This window comes from Aulonocara sp. 'chitande type north' Nkhata Bay, linkage group LG3 (assembly GCF_057382095.1).
Source record: "Aulonocara sp. 'chitande type north' Nkhata Bay isolate Kocher_YH1m ecotype deep benthic linkage group LG3, A_spYH_male_GT1.1, whole genome shotgun sequence".
NCBI classification, from domain to species: domain Eukaryota; kingdom Metazoa; phylum Chordata; class Actinopteri; order Cichliformes; family Cichlidae; genus Aulonocara; species Aulonocara sp. 'chitande type north' Nkhata Bay.
In genome coordinates, this window is record NC_141346.1 from 50,089,181 (window position 1) to 50,109,768 (window position 20,588).

Consider the following 20,588-nt stretch of genomic DNA (forward strand, 5'->3'; position numbering starts at 1 on the left):
ACACTCTAACCAACATAACAGTAGCATTTTGTATAAAGTTAATTGTCTTTTTTAATGTTTTTTTTATTTTAGGAACAGTGAAGACTAACAGGAAAGTGAGAGAGGGGAAGACCTGGTGCCACGGGTCGGACTCAAAGCTGCTCTCAGCTGTGCGGCATGTGATCGCCTGCTCATCCCACGGAGCTAAACCAGCGCCCGAGTTAACAGTTTTTTAGATTTTTAAAAACATCCACATGTGTTTTATGGAGTTTTGATTAAATTGTGATAAAATGTTGGCGTTTTTACTGTGCATTTAACATTTCCAAACGTAACATATCCTCTTATCAGTAGCACTTTATAAAGACATGAAATTAATAATGAGCAGAACTGAGTTCAGCTTATTAGTGTAGGTCTCCACAACAGTTCCAGTTTCTCATGTGGCCCCCTGGGAAAATTAAATCAGAGTAAATTTAAGGCATACTAGTAACAATAATTCAAAATAGTGCCATTTTTCACTGGAACTGCTTTCTGGTACAGAAAAAACATAGTCCCTATGGCATCTTAGCAGCATGATGGGACAATCGTTGCAAGAAGGTCTTGGGTTCAAATCCACTTCACAGCTCTGGCCTTTCTGTGTGGAGTTTGTATGGGTTCTTTCTAGCTACTGTGGCTCTCTCCCACAGTCTGAAAACATACATAATTAATTAACTGGTTATTTCAAATTGGCCATAAGTGTGAATGTTTCTCTGTGTTAAGGTATACTGCCAACCTGTGTTGTATGTAGGTGTACTGCCTTTTCATCCTATGATAGCTATGATAGGTTCCAGCCCCCCTGCAATCCTGAAGTAGATACATAGATAGATGAAAACTACCTGCAATACTGTCTTTGACCTACTTTGTTCTTGCACCTCATAAATCTCAGTTTATCCCAACAGTTACATACTGTAATGTAATCTCTTCATGCTCCACGATAAACTCCAACTCTTTTAAGCAGTAACCAAGACTACGACATTACCATTCAAACACTTGCTTGCAGCATCATTCCTGCAGAATATATTACAGTTTTGTTGCACTAAAACCAAAGCAACATATTTGTGTTAGACCAATAGAGCAACAAATCTAATGCTTTTAGCAAAGCGCGCACTTCAATCTTAAATGCTAATATTGCTTGCCGTTATTTTGCTTGTAGCATTAATGCCTTCTGTTACCTTCCCAGAACAGTGCTGGGATACAGTTTCCATACAGTGTTAGTACCTTGCAGTCGTTGAAGCCCTCACCAAAGAGCAGGATCTCAGCAATTAGAGTAGAGTCAGGCACCACCATTGATATAGGTCTGAACATGGACTTCAGGTTGTCAGGAAGCTCAGTACGACCAGCATAACCTCAGGAAAAGAAAAGAAAGCGAGAAAATAGATTAGATTTGGATAAAACAGATCTTCATGTACAGGTCCCCTCTTCTGTCAACTCTTGCTCTATAGGTTAATGTTCTTCTCTTGGCTCTTGACGGAGGCGGTCAAACTTTCTCCCTCTCCCTCATCTTTCCTGTTTGGCTTCTCATGTCTTTTGTATAGTCTCGCTTATTCTCTAACACTAAGAGAGTCTCCCAGATTTGTTCTCTAAAAACCTAAAGAAGAATTATGGATTTGATCAACTGGTCCCTTAATGAAACTGACAACTCCTGGGCCTGGGAGAGCCTGATTGTCCTGAGGAGAGGTTTGCTGCTGGATACTCGGTGGTCGGTTGCGTCGCGTGTCTGGGGACACTCTCGATGGAGGACAGTGAACAACTTCTACCAATTCGGAACCACGATAACAGAGTTCTGGCTGATTGGAGCTGGCTCGGACCTGGCTTATCGAAGAACAAGAAGCGGCTACAGCTGTTCAAAATCCCACAAGGCTGGCCGACATGATAGACGATGGGCACGGCTGTGAGTGCTCAGACTGTGTTTTTTGAACACAGTATGGATAAGATCTTGGAGAAGCTCATGGCTCTGCTATATGGATAACATCTTGGAGCGGAACAACGGGAATTGAGAGACCTGGTGACCAGTGACGGACATTAGACCAACTGTAAAATTGGATGCAGTTTGTTCGCACTAACCAAAACAGCTACCATCTTCATCTCATGCGGCCCCCCTGGCATCAGCTGGATGCTCAAGGCAAAAGCTGACGGGAATAACAATTCTCCTTTAGATAACAAGACTGTGTTGTGACTTTCTCCCTCCTCATTCAAGGCCACCCGCGTCGACCGAAGACTGTTGACTTTTGCCTAACCGGGTGAAGGGACACTTTCTCTCGGCTGAACACGGAACACACACTCACACATATGCATGTACACTGACACAGACCTACACTCACCCTCCAAACACCTTCGAAGCTTATGTCTTCTACGTTGTGAGATGTGCTGATTCATGTGCTGAGGTGTTTTTTTTCTGTTCTCAAACTGATCTCCCTGTTGGAGCTCAGTCTGGGGGGAGTTCTTTTTTCTCCTCGTCTTTCCTCATGTTGTGCATTTTCCATTGTTACACCTCTCTGACTTGTCTTCCCCATGTGATGTTGTAATGTATGTATGGTCAGAAGGGTAAGATGGCGCTGGCGAAGGTTGGCAGCCTTAACCCAACAAATTTCCAACGCGTGGGACTAATAAAGGTTATCTTATCTTATCTTATAAACATATGGTGACAATTGCACAATTTTGTTGACCTACCAGGATTCATGGTGATAAAGATGCCACATGACGAGACCAGACGGATGTGTTGTCCCTCAAAATAGAACTTGGACTGCAGAGCTGTGAGAGCAGACAGGATGGACAGGATCTGCTGGGCCACCACCGACAGCACTTCAATGTTGATACGGTTGAACTCATCAAAGCATCCCCATGCTCCTGTCTATTTGAGGTGGACATAATGAAATACACACAAATTTGAAATCAGATTATGTAGATTATATTTTTTCCTTAGCTGACATGCAAAACCTTTGGCCTGCCTAAGGGTCAGTACCACAAAAAGAAAACGCTATTCAGAATTTACTGAAGCCAAAAAGGTTTCAGCTAGATATTTTTCATACAGTCATGTACTACATACAGCATCACAGCTGGTAATTACTCAAGGCATGAAAAGCATTAATATACCAATTTTTACAGTTATTGTGGTCACCTGATATCATCATCTCTACTACTTCCTACCTGAGCCAGGCCAGAGTACATGCGTCCCATGGACTTGTAGTCCAGTCCTTCAGAGCAGTTGACTACGATGACATACATGCCTAGAGCTTTTCCTAAGTCCTTTACTGTCTCTGTCTTTCCAGTACCAGCTGGGCCTTTAGGAGAGCCTCCACGGTGGAGATGAAGTGCTGTGGTCAGAGTCATGTAACACCTGAAGTAAAACACTGACATTTACTTTACAGACAAATAAAAATGTGGTAATACAAGTATTAAACACATACTGGAACTATTGTGCAACATAGTAGTAATATTTTTGTAACACACACAAGATAAAAAAAAAAAAGCTTTCAAAAAAAGTCACTCAGAAGTCAAAATTTCAAGAAATTTGGTCAGTGAGTCAAAATTTGAGCTACATAAAGTTGAAATTGTGAGATAATAATTCAAAATCTCAGGTTACGTCTGCCAGGCCATTTTTTTTCCAGTGGCAAAAACAAGCTTCCATACGAAATAGAATCATGGTGTTTCTTACTTAATATGTACACTATATTGTCAAAATTATTCACTAACCCATCCAAATCATTGAATTCATGTGTTCCAATCACTTTAATGGCCACAGGTGTATAAAATCAAGTAACTAGGCATACAGACGGTTTCTATAAAGATTGGTGAAAGAGTGGAGTGCAGCCAATTCAGTCACTTAGTTGCAGTGAAAGAAACTCTTAATGCTTCAGCACCAACATTTTGGACAAGTTCATGCTCGAAATTTGTGGGAACAGTTTGGGGACGGCCCCTTCCTGGTCAGCCATGACTGCACACCAGTGCATAAAGCAAAGTCCATAAAGACACGGCTGAGTGAGTGTGGTGTGGAAGAACCTGACTGGCCTGCACAGAGTCCTGACCTCAACCTGACAGAAAACCTTTGGAATTAATTAGAGCAAAAGCTGTGAGCCAGGCCTACTCGTCCAACATCAGTGTTTGACCTCACAATGCGCTTCTAGAAGAATTGTCAGAAATTATCAAAAAAGCTGAAACTGTTACAGCTGTGAAGGGTGGCTGACGTCATATTAAACTCTGTGGATTAAGAATGGGATGTGTATATGTGACGGTAAATGAGGGATCACTTTTGGCAGCATAGTATATCTATAAGGTTATCCAATATGCCATTATGACATAAACACATACAGACACATGTTTGAAACAACACCAGTTAAGCTGGTGTAGCTATATATTTTGTACAGACAAAGATTTATTATAGGAAGAGCTAAAAATACGTAACTATTATAGAAGTATATTATGGGCTACTGGGATTCTGATAACTTTTGCTTTGTAGTAATCATCAGTCTTAGTAGTCAAACTACAGCCATCTTTAAGCGAAATTTAATTTTTGTCTTGATAACCTGTAAAATTTTGTGACTGTCTTGTATAATCTGTACTTAAGGACTTGTAAGGACATATGACCGAAATGCACCACATAGCTGTGCTGTGGTTTTGTCTACATTTACATGCAAAAATAGCACTCAGAGACCATCTTGACAGACAGAATGTCTTCCGTTTTATTTTTCACACAAAGTCTAGTGACTATCCAAGAACTCGTTTATGTGCATCTCTCTGTCAGCCAATGAAAAGAACAGATGGAAAGATGTGTACCTGTAGTGGGAGAACACAACCTCGGCATATCATAGATCTGATCATTGAATGTAGAAAACAGAAAACTTTTACACAGCCACTGTACCTGATGCTCAGCAAGGGTCAGGGAACTGTGCTGCGAGCACTAGTTATCATTTTCAAGGCATCCAAGTTGAATTGCTATCTACCATATTTTTTACAAATATTAGCCAAATAAAAAATGGAAAATGTAATGCTAAACAAAAAACAAATATTTGAAGAAGTGAAAATTTGACTCCAGCACACTTTTTGACAAACACTTTAGTGCCAGTGCGTGCTACAGTAGGTTTTTTTCTAGGACCAAAAAGATGCCCAAGGTGAAAATCATTACACTCTGGATGTCTGTGTGTGCATTAACTGAGTAATATGAGGTCACCTGTCGGTAAGCGGAGTAATGACGAGCCGTCCCGAGTTGCCCAGGTACTCATATCCATAGTTGAACTCTGTGTTGGTCTGTCGGATTATACAATTCATTGCATTCCCCTGGGGTAAAAACAAAACAAAACAAAACTGAAACTAAAAGAGTTTAAATATTTTGTACTAAATTACTAAGCTTACATTAATCTAATGAAAGTGATTAGCTAGTACTTTCATTTGTCTATTCGATATGAGAAGCTGTATATACCAACATAGCACAGCAGGCTAGCTCAGACTAAGTACTGTTTTTTAACTTTTAACAAACAAGATGCTAATTTAATCCCATCTTTACTAAATGTTACTTATACCACCTGCATAAATGTTCCTTTAACCACCACAATCCACTGATAAAAGCAATTTATCAACTCACCTGTTCTATCAGTGTCTTGCGGTCAGCTTACCTGGTCTTTTTCCCAGTAAAGCCGCAGCTGAGAGACCCACTCAAAGGCACTGACATCGTAGCAACCTGCCTTGGCCAGCTTATCAATAACATCCCGAGCATGAACCTCTACTGTCACCAGAGCTACGATCTTCAAACGCAGGACTTTGGGCAAGTTACCACGAATGATCCCTGAATAGCACTGAAGCATGGAGACCTGAGAAAGACAGTTGTGCCAAAAATTTGACAAATTTATTTGATGCGTGGTCATTTTTTATTGTCAACATGACAGCTATGCACTATAACCGCACATGTTTAAATACCCACATGTTTTTGTGGATATAAAATAGTGTGACACCAACAAAAAAGAATATGGTATTTACACACTTTCAGAAGTTTAGTGAAGTGGCAAAAAGTCAGTCAAACCTGTTTCTTCTTCATGGACTTCAGGGGGGCTTTGTCAGCTCTCTCTTTGCAGTTAATGAGAGCTCTTGTGACATCAGCAGTCCACTGGATCTGACTAGCTGTGATTATCATCTAAAACAGGAAGAAATAATCCTTGTTTTAATCTTACTTTAATATTAAAATTGGTTGCAAATGTAATGACTTATTAACTTTATAAACTAAAAGGCCAATGCCATAAATTTGATACAAATAATATATAAGAAGAGTAAAGTAGCTTATTACTTAACCAAATACACAAGATGAGTAAATCTCTTTTAAACTGGAAAGAAATAAGTTTTATTTAAGCCACTGGGATTTCTACATTATCAACAGGATGTGCAGGAGCAGTAACTGCATCAGTGCCAGTGAATGAGAAAATCAGATAAGAGAAGAAGAAAAGGCAGGGCAGGAAAGCCAAAACCAGACATACCTGTCCTGGCCAAGCTCGGACCCATTTGTCTCTTGGTCCTGATATCCTCTTCAAGTCTACAAGGCAGTCCTTCAGGGACTCCTTTAGTGTAAGGCGCATGCTATGCTCCAGCTCGCACAGCCACTCCTGCATGCACACATGCAAATAAACTGGTGCTCACATTCAGTATCATGATCTTCTCCACTGCATTTATCACCACAACACCCCTGTCATATTATAATTTGGATCATTGTTAGTGCTGTACCTCCACAGGTTTGTTCAGTTCCACTTTTTCATATAAAGAAACAAACTCCCCATCAGCAGAGAACATCCCAGCAGCTAGTGTTTTAAGCTTTGTCTAGAAAACACACATTTTGAAGGAAATCCAGTTATTTAGGACAAAGCAGAGTGTTTCCAGTACACAGTAAATGTGTAGCACTGATCACAGAGTATGATTGTCCCTGCCTTTTCAGTGGACAGGCTCTTAATGTTGTCAAAACACTTCTTCAGGTGAGGCTGCATGGCTTGTGGATTCTGTGATTGTCCCAAGATCTCCAGAACGTCATCATTGGACAGGAAATAGAACCTCGGGAAGATCTGCCTTTTGGTCTCCAGGTATGTGTCCAAGGCTTTAAGGATTTCCTCCAGCTCAAAACCCATCTGTGACAGCTTCTCTGGCAAACCTGCAAGGCACAGCGTAGATCATAGACTTAAAACACATTTTTATTTTACAAATTAGATGACTTGGAATTCTTTTTGCTCAATCCAAATCCTTGTTTAGCTAACCTCTTCTATACTGATATTTTAGATGTTACATATTATGTTAAATATTTAAAAGTTAAGGACTTTTTTTTAAAAGTTTCAAACTTACATTTGGGCTCTGAACTCATGAAATATTCTTATAGAGTTGTTAAGGGATTTTTAGGGCCTGAAGACACTGTGTGCTACAGTTTTAATAAGAGCACATTCTTTAAAGTAACATGTCATACCAGGCTTGTGTGTTCCCTGCAAGGCATTTTTATCCTTGTGGAGACAACCCATAATGGTTTTCCAACTAGAACTTATGTCTTCAAATTCTTTGCACTCATGAGGCAACTGCTCCCGGATGTCCTTTCCTTGGAAAATGTTCTGGGTGAATAAAAGAGCATTTAAATATACAGTTACAGACACTAAGGAACAGACAAAGCTCAATTCTATCCTGAAAAAGAAAAGAAAATGAAATGCTCAAAGGGAGCAGCAAGAAAACTGAAATGAGAAAACAAAACAAGACAGCGATGGATAAAGACTGAAAAGGAATGACAACATGCAACTAAATTGTTATCAATACAAGAAACTTCCATCCGTTGCATGCGCAAAATAATTCATAAAAATAATACATGTATAAATCAAATAACTAGTATTCAAACACAATAAAATAACCAAATATATATTTTAGAAGTACTCTGCCTGGGTTGCTTGTACCTCCAAATAAATCCAGTGCCGTTGCACATTAAGGATCATCTCAGTGACTTCCAGCACATGGGAGAGCTGACGCTCCCAGCGGTCCACCTCCTGTTCAAAGGCTTTGACAAACCGAGATGCCTTCATTGTGGACAAAATAACTTGGTTGTCCTCCAGTGCCTGGAAAACCTCTTCTGTGCTCCTGGGAGACAAGAGGAGGGTAACCATGACCACTGACGACTGCTTAAAATTGGATTGTAAGACTAATATTACTTCACTCTGTTAGTTTACACGCAGCAACAATGTTTCAGTGAAACTGTTGCACAGCTGTGGTGCCCTGTTCTGCATTAACCGTGCACAGAGTCTGCTGAATTAGTGTCACTGTGTATCTTCCCCTCTGCCTGCTTTCATCATGTTCAGTGTGGATCAGCGGCACTGTAAAATCAGCAGCAATGGCTCAGGCCTGCTGATTAAACTGGATCTGAGGTCTGACTCAGTTTGTATGCAGCGGATGGCTTAAACATTCCCGCTGACACATCTGCTCATTCTAACTTCTTAAACAATCACATTACTCTCAGATCCATTGGATATATGCTCTATAGTATATAGAGACGTAACACAGGCGTGTAGAGTATGAAAACCTAACCTCATGACAGTGCTGAGCTGTACTGAACTGACCGTGATGCAAATACATAAAGGTATGATGAATACTGAGGTTTGATGGAAAACGTCTTTTTCTTTTCTTCTCTAAACCGTGCCTTCAAGGCTCACTTTCTCACCTCAGTCGATAGTGGCCTTCGTCTTTGTAAGGTGCTATGTCCAGGGTCATTTCCTTCCACGTCTTGGTGATACCCTTCAGACCCTTCAATGTCACACATAAAAAGACAGTCATATGACCCGATTAATAACAGAGCACAATTCACCTTAGCTTTGAGTTTTAGTGTATGAATTCACTGGGGATGGAGAACTTTTACATTTGCATAATGACAAAATTTCTTTTCCAATCGCTCTTTTGTGACCTCTTACAAGAGATTCTTTTCCCTATCACTGGGTCTGAGGTGGCGGGAATAAGAATTAGCACCTCCGAGTGTGAGCTGGTTTCAGCTGGGATACAGTGGAGTGCCCAGGCCAGGTCAGGGACAAGGTGCTGCCCTGAGTGGAGGTATTATGAATAAGTGATTGGAGAGTGGAGAGGGGAAAGTGATAGATTGGTGCTGTTTTTGCTGTAATGCGGATGCTGTAGCAGTCTGTTGTAGTGAAGAGTGTGAAAGAGTGTGTTCGATCTATGTTCCTACCCTCACCCATAGCCACGAGCTCTTGGTAGGGATTAAAGAACAAGGTTGGAAATACAAGCAGCAGAAATGAGCTCCCTCCAGAGGGTGGCTGAGATCTCCCTTGTCAATAAAGTGAGTAGTTCTTCTATTTGGGAAGGACTCAGATTATAGCTGCGACTCTGTTACTGCTACTATAACCGACTGAGGTGGTTTGGGCATCGCATTCGCTAGAGCGATTAAATCTCTAGGCTGACTTCGGAAGGCCTGGAGATATAATCTCCCACCCGAATGAGCCGAAGGAGGAGGCTGACGAGAGGGAGGTCTTGGCTTAGAGTGCTGGCTCCATAACCTAGAAAATGGATGGCTGGATGAATTGTGTGACCCACACATAGATCTCTTTTGGCAGATACTTTTTGGACTTAAGTTTTTCTTCATTTTACTCTGAATTTTCTGGTGTTGTATGTCTATTAAGGGAAAAGATTTTATCAGTAATACAAAAAGTACATTTCCTTCTTAAAACCCCTGGAAGGAAACACTTTCTGAAACCTAATGGAGAATTTAAATTTCAGATTCTGATAGGGTAATACTGACTAAACCACATCAAGCAATTGCTCCCTTCAGGCTCGCTTTCACTCACAGTGCCACAAAAGTTCCCACTGAGCACCTGTCTATATTTATTAAAAAACACCTGTTCTATGGAGAGTTCCTTGGTGGCGGCTCCAGAGATCTCGCAGATGTTTCCAGCATACATGTTGAAGCCGAGAGATATGATCTTTTCCAGGGTGAATTCAACACTGGTTGGGTCAAAAGAATACTGCAGCTCCTCAGAGATCTGCTTCCAGTGCCTGAAAGACGCATTTTAAGTTAAGTTATTCTTGTCCCACTTTTCTCAGATGAAGAAATATGCAAGGCTAATTGCAAGAACACACAGGTCTTTATTTCAAAAGCACTCGTGAATTTTTAGTGTGTAAACAGTGTGGTAATAGTGATGCAGTAATGTAACTCATGTCTGTTGTATCTAAAAAACAAAGCTAGGAAAATCTTCTGTTTGTAAGAAGAGAAAGAAACAAAGTGTAAAAGAGGGGGAGTGTCAGCTAACACTTTGTGGCAGTTCTTGATTTGAGACACTAGCAACTTAGCTACAAACAATAAACTGCTCACAGTCTTAATTCTCTAATCTTTTAATGATGCTCATTTGTAGTTGTAAACCAACCCCATTAGGCACACAGATGCTTCATTCATTTTAACACATCCAACATATACTGAAATGACAACAGAGAGCCTGTTTTCAGTCAGTACCTGTCTCTTATGGCTGGGTTCCTCAGATCAGCAATGAGCGGGATGACCTGCCTAAACTGGTCAACCTTGTTCTTGGAGAAATCTACAATATCCCACTGTTTATCCTGCAATCAGACAGAGATCACATCCTCACAGCTGTGTGATGAAAATGTCAAGTATTGTTAGGTACTGCATTTTGTGATTTGGCAACAAATTTTGTAAATTTAGCAGTCACTAGACTGTCTTCAATGAAGTACTGACCTTCAGATCTCTCTGGAGTTTATGGAGTTTTTTAAACATGTCCTGTGCGGCAGTCTCCAAGCTCTCTGTCTGCAGTGTACCAAACTGGCCAGCCTTCCAGATATTCCAGTTGCCGTTCCATTCCTTTGTGATATCCCAGACCTGCTGCAGTTGGTCCAAGTCCTACAAACCACATAGCACAATTTATTGTCATCAAATGTTACTGTGTTGCACCAATGCTATGTTAACATTCTGAGCCTAGTGCTGGTCCACACCTTCTCCAGAGTCCGTATGCTTTTGGAGGGGGCTTGTTCTATTTTGAAGAATCTCAGCCCATCGAGGATGGTGCTTTCTTCCTGTTTCAGAGTCTCCAGTTGGCTACGATGCTCTGCTATTTGTTTTAAGGCCAAGTCAGTGCTCAGTGCACTGTTAAATGGACCTGGATATGCAAATGTAAAAACGTAGTGAGGTATGCACTCATGAAGGCACATAAACATTAATCATCTGTTTAGCACTGGAAAAAAAACATGAAGAAACAAACATTGTCCAAACACACTAAGACTGACCTAAGCCTTGAAAAAATAAGAGCAAAGATTAAGTCATACTGTTTCTACCAAGTTGTCCTAAGTAGTATGTCTTATGTAATATTTCTGTTTATATTATCTAACTGTGGAAACATTTCTTTTATCACTTTTTTAGAGCGCTTACAAAGGATTTAATATTGGTCTATTAGTCTATTCACCAACCACTGAACACACAAAGACTTTGAGTGGAAGTAATGAAAATAGGACGTGAAACAAAAGTAAAACCTTCTAAATAGGAAAAAAAGATAATATTGGACATAAAAGCAGCAGGAAAAGGCAGAAGAGGTGGAAAAGGTGAGGTGCATTATAAAGATGAAGTATTATGAGTAACAAAGCATAGAGATACAGGGTCAAGAAAAGATTAGAAACTGGGTATTGTTCCAAAAGAGGCTTAATTTAGATCGTTAATGAGAAAAAAAGAAACAGAACAACTGAAAGGTGCGCAATCACAAAATCATGACAAACTTGAAAACAAAGTATCTGAATATGTGAAAGAGCAAATGAGGGAGATAGAGAGAGGGACTGTGACCTGTGGCACTGAACTCCTCCACAGTGGCCTCAACCTTCTTCTTCAACTCCTCGTACGAGAGGAGGAGGCTGTTCTTAAACTTTTCCTTTTGTTTCTGCAGCATGATGTCACTGTCGATCAACACCTGCTGGAACCACACCCACTCCTCATTCAGCACATCACGCATTTCCTGCACCTGCAGAGAAACCGAACACAGTCAGCAGAACTGAATCATGATTAGAGGGAATGCATTTCTTCATGACATGTTCCAACAGTGTGTATATGTGTGCAGACACTCAGAAACCTTCAAGGTATACAAAATAAATTTGGCCTTGATTAGAAAAGATATGTTTTGATTGGTAAACTATATTTTGATACTATCTGAGGCCAATGAATGATAAACTTCACCCTCTGTGTAACTGCACAATTACTGTCAATATCAAAACAATATGAAAGACATTTTATTTGGCATGTCGCTCATAAGCAACACCAGCAGTACTCTTGGAATAACTGAGAGAGATAACTGGATAGACTTTACAGCGATACAAAGACAATGTGAAAATCCAATGTGATTGTATATAATACATACACAAAAACATGTGCTTTTTCAGTTTGTTTAGGGATGAACAAGGCACCTACATCTTGTTCCACTGGGACTTCATATTTGCCGAGGATAGCAAACTGTTCATGGATGACAGGAATCTGAGCTTCGGTCTTGGCCAAATTGCTCTGGAGAGTCTCCAAGAGCTTTTGGCTCTCACTGAGCTCCGTCAGCGTCTGGGGAGATTTTTTCAGCCTAAGCACACATAGTACATACAAACAAATACAACACAAAGTCAGATTTGCTTTTTATTATATTCATTCATTAACATTCATTTCGGCAATGTTAACTGGATCGTCCCTTCATCTTCATGTTCTGTACCCTAAAACATGCCCTAATATGCACGATATAGTCACACTTGCAGGATTTGTAAAAAGTCAACAGTCAATTAAGTGCCCACTAAGACTGCAAGTGTTCAGAGGACAGAAGAGACAGATGAAATGTCATGTCACTCCTGAAAACCCAAATACAACAGACTATAAGACCCACTAAAAGTCTCGTTAGGCTACAGTTTGGTAGCCTATTAAGAATAAATTAATGACATATGTGATGTTTTGCATAACTGTACCCCACTAGCATGAACGTTGTGTATGTTGTGCTATCATAAACCCACACTGTATACTCATTAATACATTAAAAACAGATAAAACATATAAAATGTTTAAACTGAGATGGGATAAGGCAACAAAAGGAACATCTTGCAACTAATTAGATTCATTGGCAGCAGCTCACTGACATTACTGGGTGTAAAATGAGCATCTTAGAGAGACAGTTTCTCAGAAATGAACATGGGCAAAAGAAAAATGCATCTAGTGGTTATTTCAGCAAAGCAATGTTAAGCAGTATACTGCATCTAATACAACTGCATGTCTTCACAGTAGAAGAGTCTGGGTTCAGAAGTGGCCTGTCTGCAGTCCAGACCTTTCACCAATTGAAAACATTTGATGCATCATCAAACGAAAAACATAAAGAAGACCGACTGTTGAACAGCTACAATACTATTGGACAGCATTCGTCTACTTAGTCCAGCAGCTGGTCTACTTAGTTTATAGCTGTAAATGGATTGTTATTCACAGAAGATGGGCTACAACACAGTCTGTGTCCCAGATGTGTTACTGCCATTAAATTATAAACAAGCGAATATTTTTTCAGTTTAAACATTAACTTGTTTTCTGTGTTTTAATGTGAATAAAATCATTGTATTTTGCTCTATTTATATTTTACCCAGCATCCAAACATCTAAAATAACTGCTTGTTATGTGATTGTAATTGCATGTTACTTCCCAACCTCTGTGCTTCGATAAATTATTTTCAATTCTTTCACAAGGTCTCTGCTTAATTAAATACACTTAGCGCTGCCGACTGCTCCGAAGCTAAGTTTGGAAAAGATTGTATCAAATGCCGGTTAAGTGTAGCATACAATTACATTTTTCTGCTAAAAGTGCACAAGATTGCAAGTGTGTGTGGGCAAAGCAGCCTGCACTGCGTGGGCTGACCTGTAGATGTTGCTGTTAAGGGCTTCAGGCAAACAAGCGCTGACATTCAATTCGTAATTCATGATCAAAGCATGTACTGGATAGCGCACAGCTCACACAAACTCCTCTTTGATAACACTTATATAACTGATGTAGAATGATATTTTTGGTAAACTTTTATAAGACTTCTTCACTTCAAACAACATTAAATATTGACCTTAAAACATACGGAATTTCTAGGAAATGAGTCCTCAAACATTAACTCTTGATTAATTATATTCACAAGAAATCTAGTGAATATAATTCATCTACTAGGTCCCAGAGTCAGCGACATAAACCCCCCTGTACGATAAGGTTATTTCACTGATTTCCCACCTGCTGGCACTGTCTTCCAGGGAGGCATGAAGTTCTTTTAGGCGCATGCTGGCCATGTCACTGAGAAGCTGAGTGAACTTGGTTTGCCACTCATTACAGTGCTGCACCAAGGAAGACTTGAGCGGTGAACAGTCCAGCATGACAAACTGGATGTTAAGCACCGTCTCTTCTTGTTGAACACTGCTGGCCTTCTCTGAGTACCTGGAAGTCAAGACGTGATAAAATATTGCAGAAAAAAAACTTTGTGGACGACTCAAGAGAACAACGTTAAATATTTAGATTATATTTCACAGTACCTTTGTATATCTGCATCAAAAGAAGACAGTGGTAGGTTAAGTCTCTGGTAGCGTTGTATAATGGAATCCTTATTCATCTCCCAGATGTCCCTGTATTTGTCCCAGTTTTTTAAATGAGATTGCAATTGGCTGGCATTGGCTGTCATCCCTGAGGCAATTGCAGCCTGAATCTTTTTTATCCCCTCATCTTGCCCTGGTGGATCAAACAGCATCAGAGTTAAAGGATAGAATTACAGACATGGTGACATATATGTTTATACTGTATTTTTATGTTTTAAAAAAATGTTCTGACCTATAATGATGTGTATGGGATCCTTCTGGGACTCTTGGTTGGAGAGAAGTTCTTGGAGTCGTTTAAATTCTGAGATGAGACTGATGAGCTGAGGCATAACATTCACAACCTGAGCAAGCTTTCTGAGAGTTGGGGAAAACGCTACCTGTTAAAAGAGACCCACATACTCATGTTTTAAACTGTTAACATATATGGACATGTCCCTTCACAATGTCAACAAATCAATATCAATGACTGAACCGGATTAAAACAGGTATCTAGTACCTTTGGAGCCATTTGTGGAGCTGCACTGTGGAGGGTAACGAGGACTTTAAACAGGGGGCTGGGTGTAGTCTTGCTGTCACCGTTGATTGCTCTGGATAGCTTCTTCAAGGAGTTTTTGATGTTACTGTTGAAAGCTTCTTCTATCATATGATCCACCCTCTCTATGTAGTTCACCCAGTGCTCCTGGACCTTAAAAACCATTTCACAATTTTAACATACAAAATACTGCAATAGAAACTAATATTATTATTATTATTATGGCAGATGAACAGAGGACATACCTCAGGTCCATCATCTGCCAAGATGTCATAGATCCGGGTCATGATATTGACAATATCCTGGTGTGCTGAGCGAAGTATTTGGAGAATGTTCTGCAGGTGAGCCTTCTGGTCATCCTCAAACTCCAGATTCCTAAATGAAAATAATTGAATTAAATAAATAATACTTTACATTGAATTTATTTTATGTATTTATTAGACAGACTTGTAATGTAATGAAAATGAGTTGTTAAATCAGTTCTTACCTGTACACAGTTTTTCCATCCAGTTTAACCAGAAGTGCTTCACTAATCTGATGACAGTGTTTGAAGATGGACTGACTGGACACTTTGTAATTATCAATTATCACATGGAGCTGAAAGTAAGAGGACAGTAGAGGGAAGAAGACAAGTGAAGCTGCTAAGTAAGACTCATCCACAGAGGTTTATTACAGGTTCAAAAAAATACGCTACAGATAAGGAAAATGTGATTGTTGCTAGTTTAGTTACTGTTGTCACCAGTCTGAGGCTCAAAAGAAAAATATCTGTAAGTGGTGAACTGCAATCTTACAACCTTGTCAACATGCAGGAGACAGTCACGGATGAAGATGTTAGAAGCTCCTTTAGACAACCACAGGAGTTTGGTCAGACCCGGCTGGATCTTCTTATCAATGAAACGTATTCTCTCCCGAAAAAGACCCAACTCCTCAGGAGAGAGCATTTCTGTGATCCTGGGACCCACAGATAAATATGTTTTTCTACTGACTGAATAATATCTGAACAGGCAGGATTATCAAATACAGCATGTACATCTTTCTCTGTGCTTGTAGGTGTGTAAATGTGCGAAATTATGAATCCATTTTAAAGTCTTACAAGTGTTGATCAGTATTGGTGTCACGCGTTTCATTTTGTATAAAAGTGTAAGCACACAGGACCTTTAATTTAAGTGATTTTCTTTAGCTCACTGATTAATAATCTTCTTATAGTGCTCACAATTACAAGGATGTTAATTCACAAGACGTGTTCACAACACAAAAACTGGTCAAGCTCTCCAGATGAATGGTGATGCTGTGTAATGCTGCAAGCGAGTGTTCCAAGTCAGACCTGTTATACTCGCGGACCAGCAGCAGTACTTGCTGCCTCAGGCCTCTGAGGTCATCTCTGTCCTGGTAAATGTCAGATACACTCTGGGGGATCTCAAACTTTAGTCGATCCCAGCACTGGATCTCAGAGAACAGATTCAACAGGTCGCTAGACAAAAAAGATACAAAATAACAATACAGAGTAAGTACATTAAAATGTAAAGTTGTACGTAAATCTCTGGAGACCCCTGGGAAATTATACACTTTAATGACTGTTTTAAGCTAAAACATTAAGTACACTGCCTCCAGTAAACAGCTATCTTGTTGGAAACATTTCAAGTATAACTTCTGCAGTAGGGGAGACCGGGGATAGTTGTAACGTGGGTCAGTTGTAACACTTCCAATTTCTCCAATCAGGGCTAAGTTTCAAATGATGTGACTCATCCTGTGCATGCCCAACTCAGTTCTGCTATCACATGTGAAAAATCAGCACATTTTGTCAAACACAGACAATTTAACACGAAAAAAAGTAATTTGTACGCCAAAAAGTAAGTTTTTCTACTTTATTTCAATTTCTAATAGCATTATCTGCTTTGCAGTTAAACTCATCAATCTTAAATTATGTTATTTGTATGTCTATGGGGATATATTCTGTGTAGGTCTTTAGTGCTAATGTTTTAGCCGTTGGCTGTAATGTTAGCTAGTTCATGGCTATAGGAGTCTGGGTCAGTTGTAACAGCAACAGTCTGGGTTAGTTGTAACAATAATGCAGATGTTACAACTTACCACACTATTACTTTAACTTATATTAAACAAGTTGGGGCAACGACATCAGCAGAGAGAGGTTCACTGGTCGCATTTGTATATGTGGTTAATGCCATTGGCAACACAATTCCTCCACTGTTTGTGTTCCCACACATACATTATGTAGACCTCTGTGTCAGAGATGGACCAGTAGGAAGTATTGGTAGTGGAAATAAGTCAGGATGGATGCAAGAAACAGATTTCCTCATCTTTCTGAAGCACTTTGCAAACCACACCAAGGTAAGCCAGGATAAAAAGTAATGGAATTGCGATGCTGGTGAACAACTACATTTTTTCAGCTTCATTGTTATGTTCAAAATTGGTGCAAGAGTTGTAGGTTATAATGCCCACTGAGCCAATGAGGCCAAACTCAAGGAAGACCAACCAAAATTAATGAAATATTCAGTTGCAGAAAATTCCATAATTTGTCTTTTTTGGGGGGTTGGAATATGTTCAAAAGCTAGATTTCTGCATTCTGTCACACACACACATAGCTACATAAATGGCTCTAAGTGCATTCATGTGTTGAATAAACAAAGATTACATGTTAATGTTTTGTTAGTATCCTTATTTCATTGTGTTACATTTTACCCCAGGATATGTTACAACTAACCCAGACTATGGGGTTAATTTTAACATTTCACTCTTTGTGTTTGAGACCATACCATAGAAATGCGTAATTGTGCTGCAGAGAAAATAGCTGCACTATTTAATAGCCGAGACATGTAAATACTTTGCATTACATTTTGAATCCACTACCTTAAAAGAGCTCCGAGTTACAGACAGAAATGTCAAAAATGTTACAACTATCCCCGGTCTCCCCTACATTTATATAAAAACGGCACATGTACACATTTGTGTGTTTGTATTCATGCCCAAATGTTTGGTCTTTGCATGAATCTATTGTGTAAGAGCACATTTGTGTATTCACCTAACAGTAAAGTGTACAGGGAGTGCAGAATTATTAGGCAAATGAGTATTTTGTCCACATCATCCTCTTCATGCATGTTGTCTTACTCCAAGCTGTATAGGCTCGAAAGCCTACTACCAATTAAGCATATTAGGTGATGTGCATCTCTGTAATGAGAAGGGGTGTGGTCTAATGACATCAACACCCTATATCAGGTGTGCATAATTATTAGGCAACGTCCTTTCCTTTGGCAAAATGGGTCAAAAGAAGGACTTGACAGGCTCAGAAAAGTCAAAAATAGTGAGATATCTTGCAGAGGGATGCAGCAGTCTCAAAATTGCAAAGCTTCTGAAGCGTGATCATCGAACAATCAAGCGTTTCATTCAAAATAGTCAACAGGGTCGCAAGAAGCGTGTGGAAAAACCAAGGCGCCAAATAACTGCCCATGAACTGAGAAAAGTCAAGCGTGCAGCTGCCAAGATGCCACTTGCCACCAGTTTGGTCATATTTCAGAGCTGCAACATCACTGGAGTGCCCAAAAGCACAAGGTGTGCAATACTCAGAGACATGGCCAAGGTAAGAAAGGCTGAAAGACGACCACCACTGAACAAGACACACAAGCTGAAACGTCAAGACTGGGCCAAGAAATATCTCAAGACTGGTTTTTCTAAGGTTTTATGGACTGATGAAATGAGAGTGAGTCTTGATGGGCCAGATGGATGGGCCCATGGCTGGATTGGTAAAGGGCAGAGAGCTCCAGTCCGACTCAGACGCCAGCAAGGTGGAGGTGGAGTACTGGTTTGGGCTGGTATCATCAAAGATGAGCTTGTGGGGCCTTTTCGGGTTGAGGATGGAGTCAAGCTCAACTCCCAGTCCTACTGCCAGTTTCTGGAAGACACCTTCTTCAAGCAGTGGTACAGGAAGAAGTCTGCATCCTTCAAGAAAAACATGATTTTCATGCAGGACAATGCTCCATCACACGCGTCCAAGTACTCCACAGCGTGGCTGGCAAGAAAGGGTATAAAAGAAGAAAAACTAATGACATGGCCACCTTGTTCACCTGATCTGAACCCCATTGAGAACCTGTGGTCCATCATCAAATGTGAGATTTACAAGGAGGGAAAACAGTACACCTCTCTGAACAGTGTCTGGGAGGCTGTGGTTGCTGCTGCACGCAATGTTGATGGTGAACAGATCCAAACACTGACAGAATCCATGGATGGCAGGCTTTTGAGTGTCCTTGCAAAGAAAGGTGGCTATATTGGCCGCTGTTTTGTTTTTGTTTTGTTTTTGAATGTCAGAAATGTATATTTGTGAATGTGGAGATGTTATATTGGTTTCACTGGTAAAAATCAATAATTGAAATGGGTATATGTTTGTTTTTTGTTAAGTTGCCTAATAACTATGCACAGTAATAGTCACCTGCACACACAGATATCCCCCTAAAATAGCTAAAACTAAAAACAAACTAAAAACTACTTCCAAAAACATTCAGCTTTGATATTAATGAGTTTTTTGGGTTCATTGAGAACATGGTTGTTGTTCAATAATAAAATTATTCCTCAAAAATACAACTTGCCTAATAATTCTGCACTCCCTGTATTTACCATCAGTTATAGTGCATCTAGGTTTATTACACAGAGTTTAGCATGTAAGCTTTGTACCTCTTGTGTTTAAGTCATGTGTGCTCGTGTTGTTTGACCCACTTGTCAAAGTTGATGTCCAGCTTCTTGTCCTTGCAGCGCACCATGAGTGGCTGCTCCAGGCGTTTGAGATACTGCACATCCAACTTCTGAGTCCATTCACTGAAGTTCTTCCTCACAATCTCATCCAGAATTTGCATAGTTTGACCACAGGTGGTAAGTAACTCCTTGCAGGTCTGAGAATCCAGTATTAAGTGGGCCTTCTGAAGCACCTGGAGGCAAAGGAAAGCAAACAGAGTAGAGGAGATGGAAGTAAGGTTGGTTAGTGATTGCAGAAAGCAATAATTGTGTACTAAAAATCAAAGGTCTTTCTTGTTGTCTAAACGCCTCACCTCCATGAATCTCTCTAACTGATGTCTTTGGGCCATCACCCAGTAGACCTGGCCTGCTTTCCGGGGCATATGATCAGGGTAAAACATTGAGGTCTGGTTCAGCTCTTTGTTTCCGATTTTAAGCTCTTTGTAAAAGATATTGAAGGTTTCCTCCAGCTTCTCTTCTACAGTGCGCTTAATGGACTGTGATGGAAGAATTCAAAGATACATGTTATGATGGTAACAGAAAAAAATAGGGCAAAGAGAAAAGTTTAGCTGTAATGAAAACAGAAAAATAGCATTTGATTGATCATTGCACTGAATGAAATCTGTAATTGGAACAAATCTGAAGGTCTCTAGTACAACAAAAGCAAACTATTCACCCATGTGTGCAACTGCTTTTACTCTAACAAACACACAAACTTGAGCACAGCAATTTA

At 40.0% G+C, this 20,588-nt stretch overlaps 1 protein-coding gene across 4 annotated transcripts in view; it reads right to left on the bottom strand.

The window, feature by feature from the left end:
- The window catches only part of dnah2 (dynein, axonemal, heavy chain 2), a 63,673-nt gene that overhangs the window by 35,256 nt on the left and 7,829 nt on the right, over positions 1-20,588 (bottom strand). For all 4 annotated transcript variants that reach the window (XM_086284814.1, XM_086284815.1, XM_086284812.1 and 1 more), the window contains exons 12-39: positions 20,170-20,352; positions 19,841-20,049; positions 16,443-16,589; positions 15,913-16,069; positions 15,606-15,715; positions 15,364-15,493; positions 15,083-15,271; positions 14,819-14,963; positions 14,527-14,719; positions 14,231-14,431; positions 12,419-12,575; positions 11,801-11,975; positions 10,963-11,126; positions 10,709-10,870; positions 10,469-10,572; positions 9,858-10,014; positions 8,675-8,757; positions 7,917-8,097; positions 7,445-7,583; positions 6,921-7,138; positions 6,721-6,813; positions 6,477-6,602; positions 6,029-6,139; positions 5,625-5,819; positions 5,183-5,289; positions 3,163-3,352; positions 2,686-2,866; positions 1,234-1,361 (exon numbers count right to left, since the gene is read on the bottom strand). In XM_086284814.1, the coding sequence (XP_086140940.1) occupies positions 1,234-1,361; positions 2,686-2,866; positions 3,163-3,352; positions 5,183-5,289; positions 5,625-5,819; positions 6,029-6,139; positions 6,477-6,602; positions 6,721-6,813; positions 6,921-7,138; positions 7,445-7,583; positions 7,917-8,097; positions 8,675-8,757; positions 9,858-10,014; positions 10,469-10,572; positions 10,709-10,870; positions 10,963-11,126; positions 11,801-11,975; positions 12,419-12,575; positions 14,231-14,431; positions 14,527-14,719; positions 14,819-14,963; positions 15,083-15,271; positions 15,364-15,493; positions 15,606-15,715; positions 15,913-16,069; positions 16,443-16,589; positions 19,841-20,049; positions 20,170-20,352 (4,335 nt within the window). The remainder of the gene's footprint in view (positions 1-1,233; positions 1,362-2,685; positions 2,867-3,162; positions 3,353-5,182; positions 5,290-5,624; positions 5,820-6,028; positions 6,140-6,476; positions 6,603-6,720; positions 6,814-6,920; positions 7,139-7,444; positions 7,584-7,916; positions 8,098-8,674; positions 8,758-9,857; positions 10,015-10,468; positions 10,573-10,708; positions 10,871-10,962; positions 11,127-11,800; positions 11,976-12,418; positions 12,576-14,230; positions 14,432-14,526; positions 14,720-14,818; positions 14,964-15,082; positions 15,272-15,363; positions 15,494-15,605; positions 15,716-15,912; positions 16,070-16,442; positions 16,590-19,840; positions 20,050-20,169; positions 20,353-20,588) is intronic.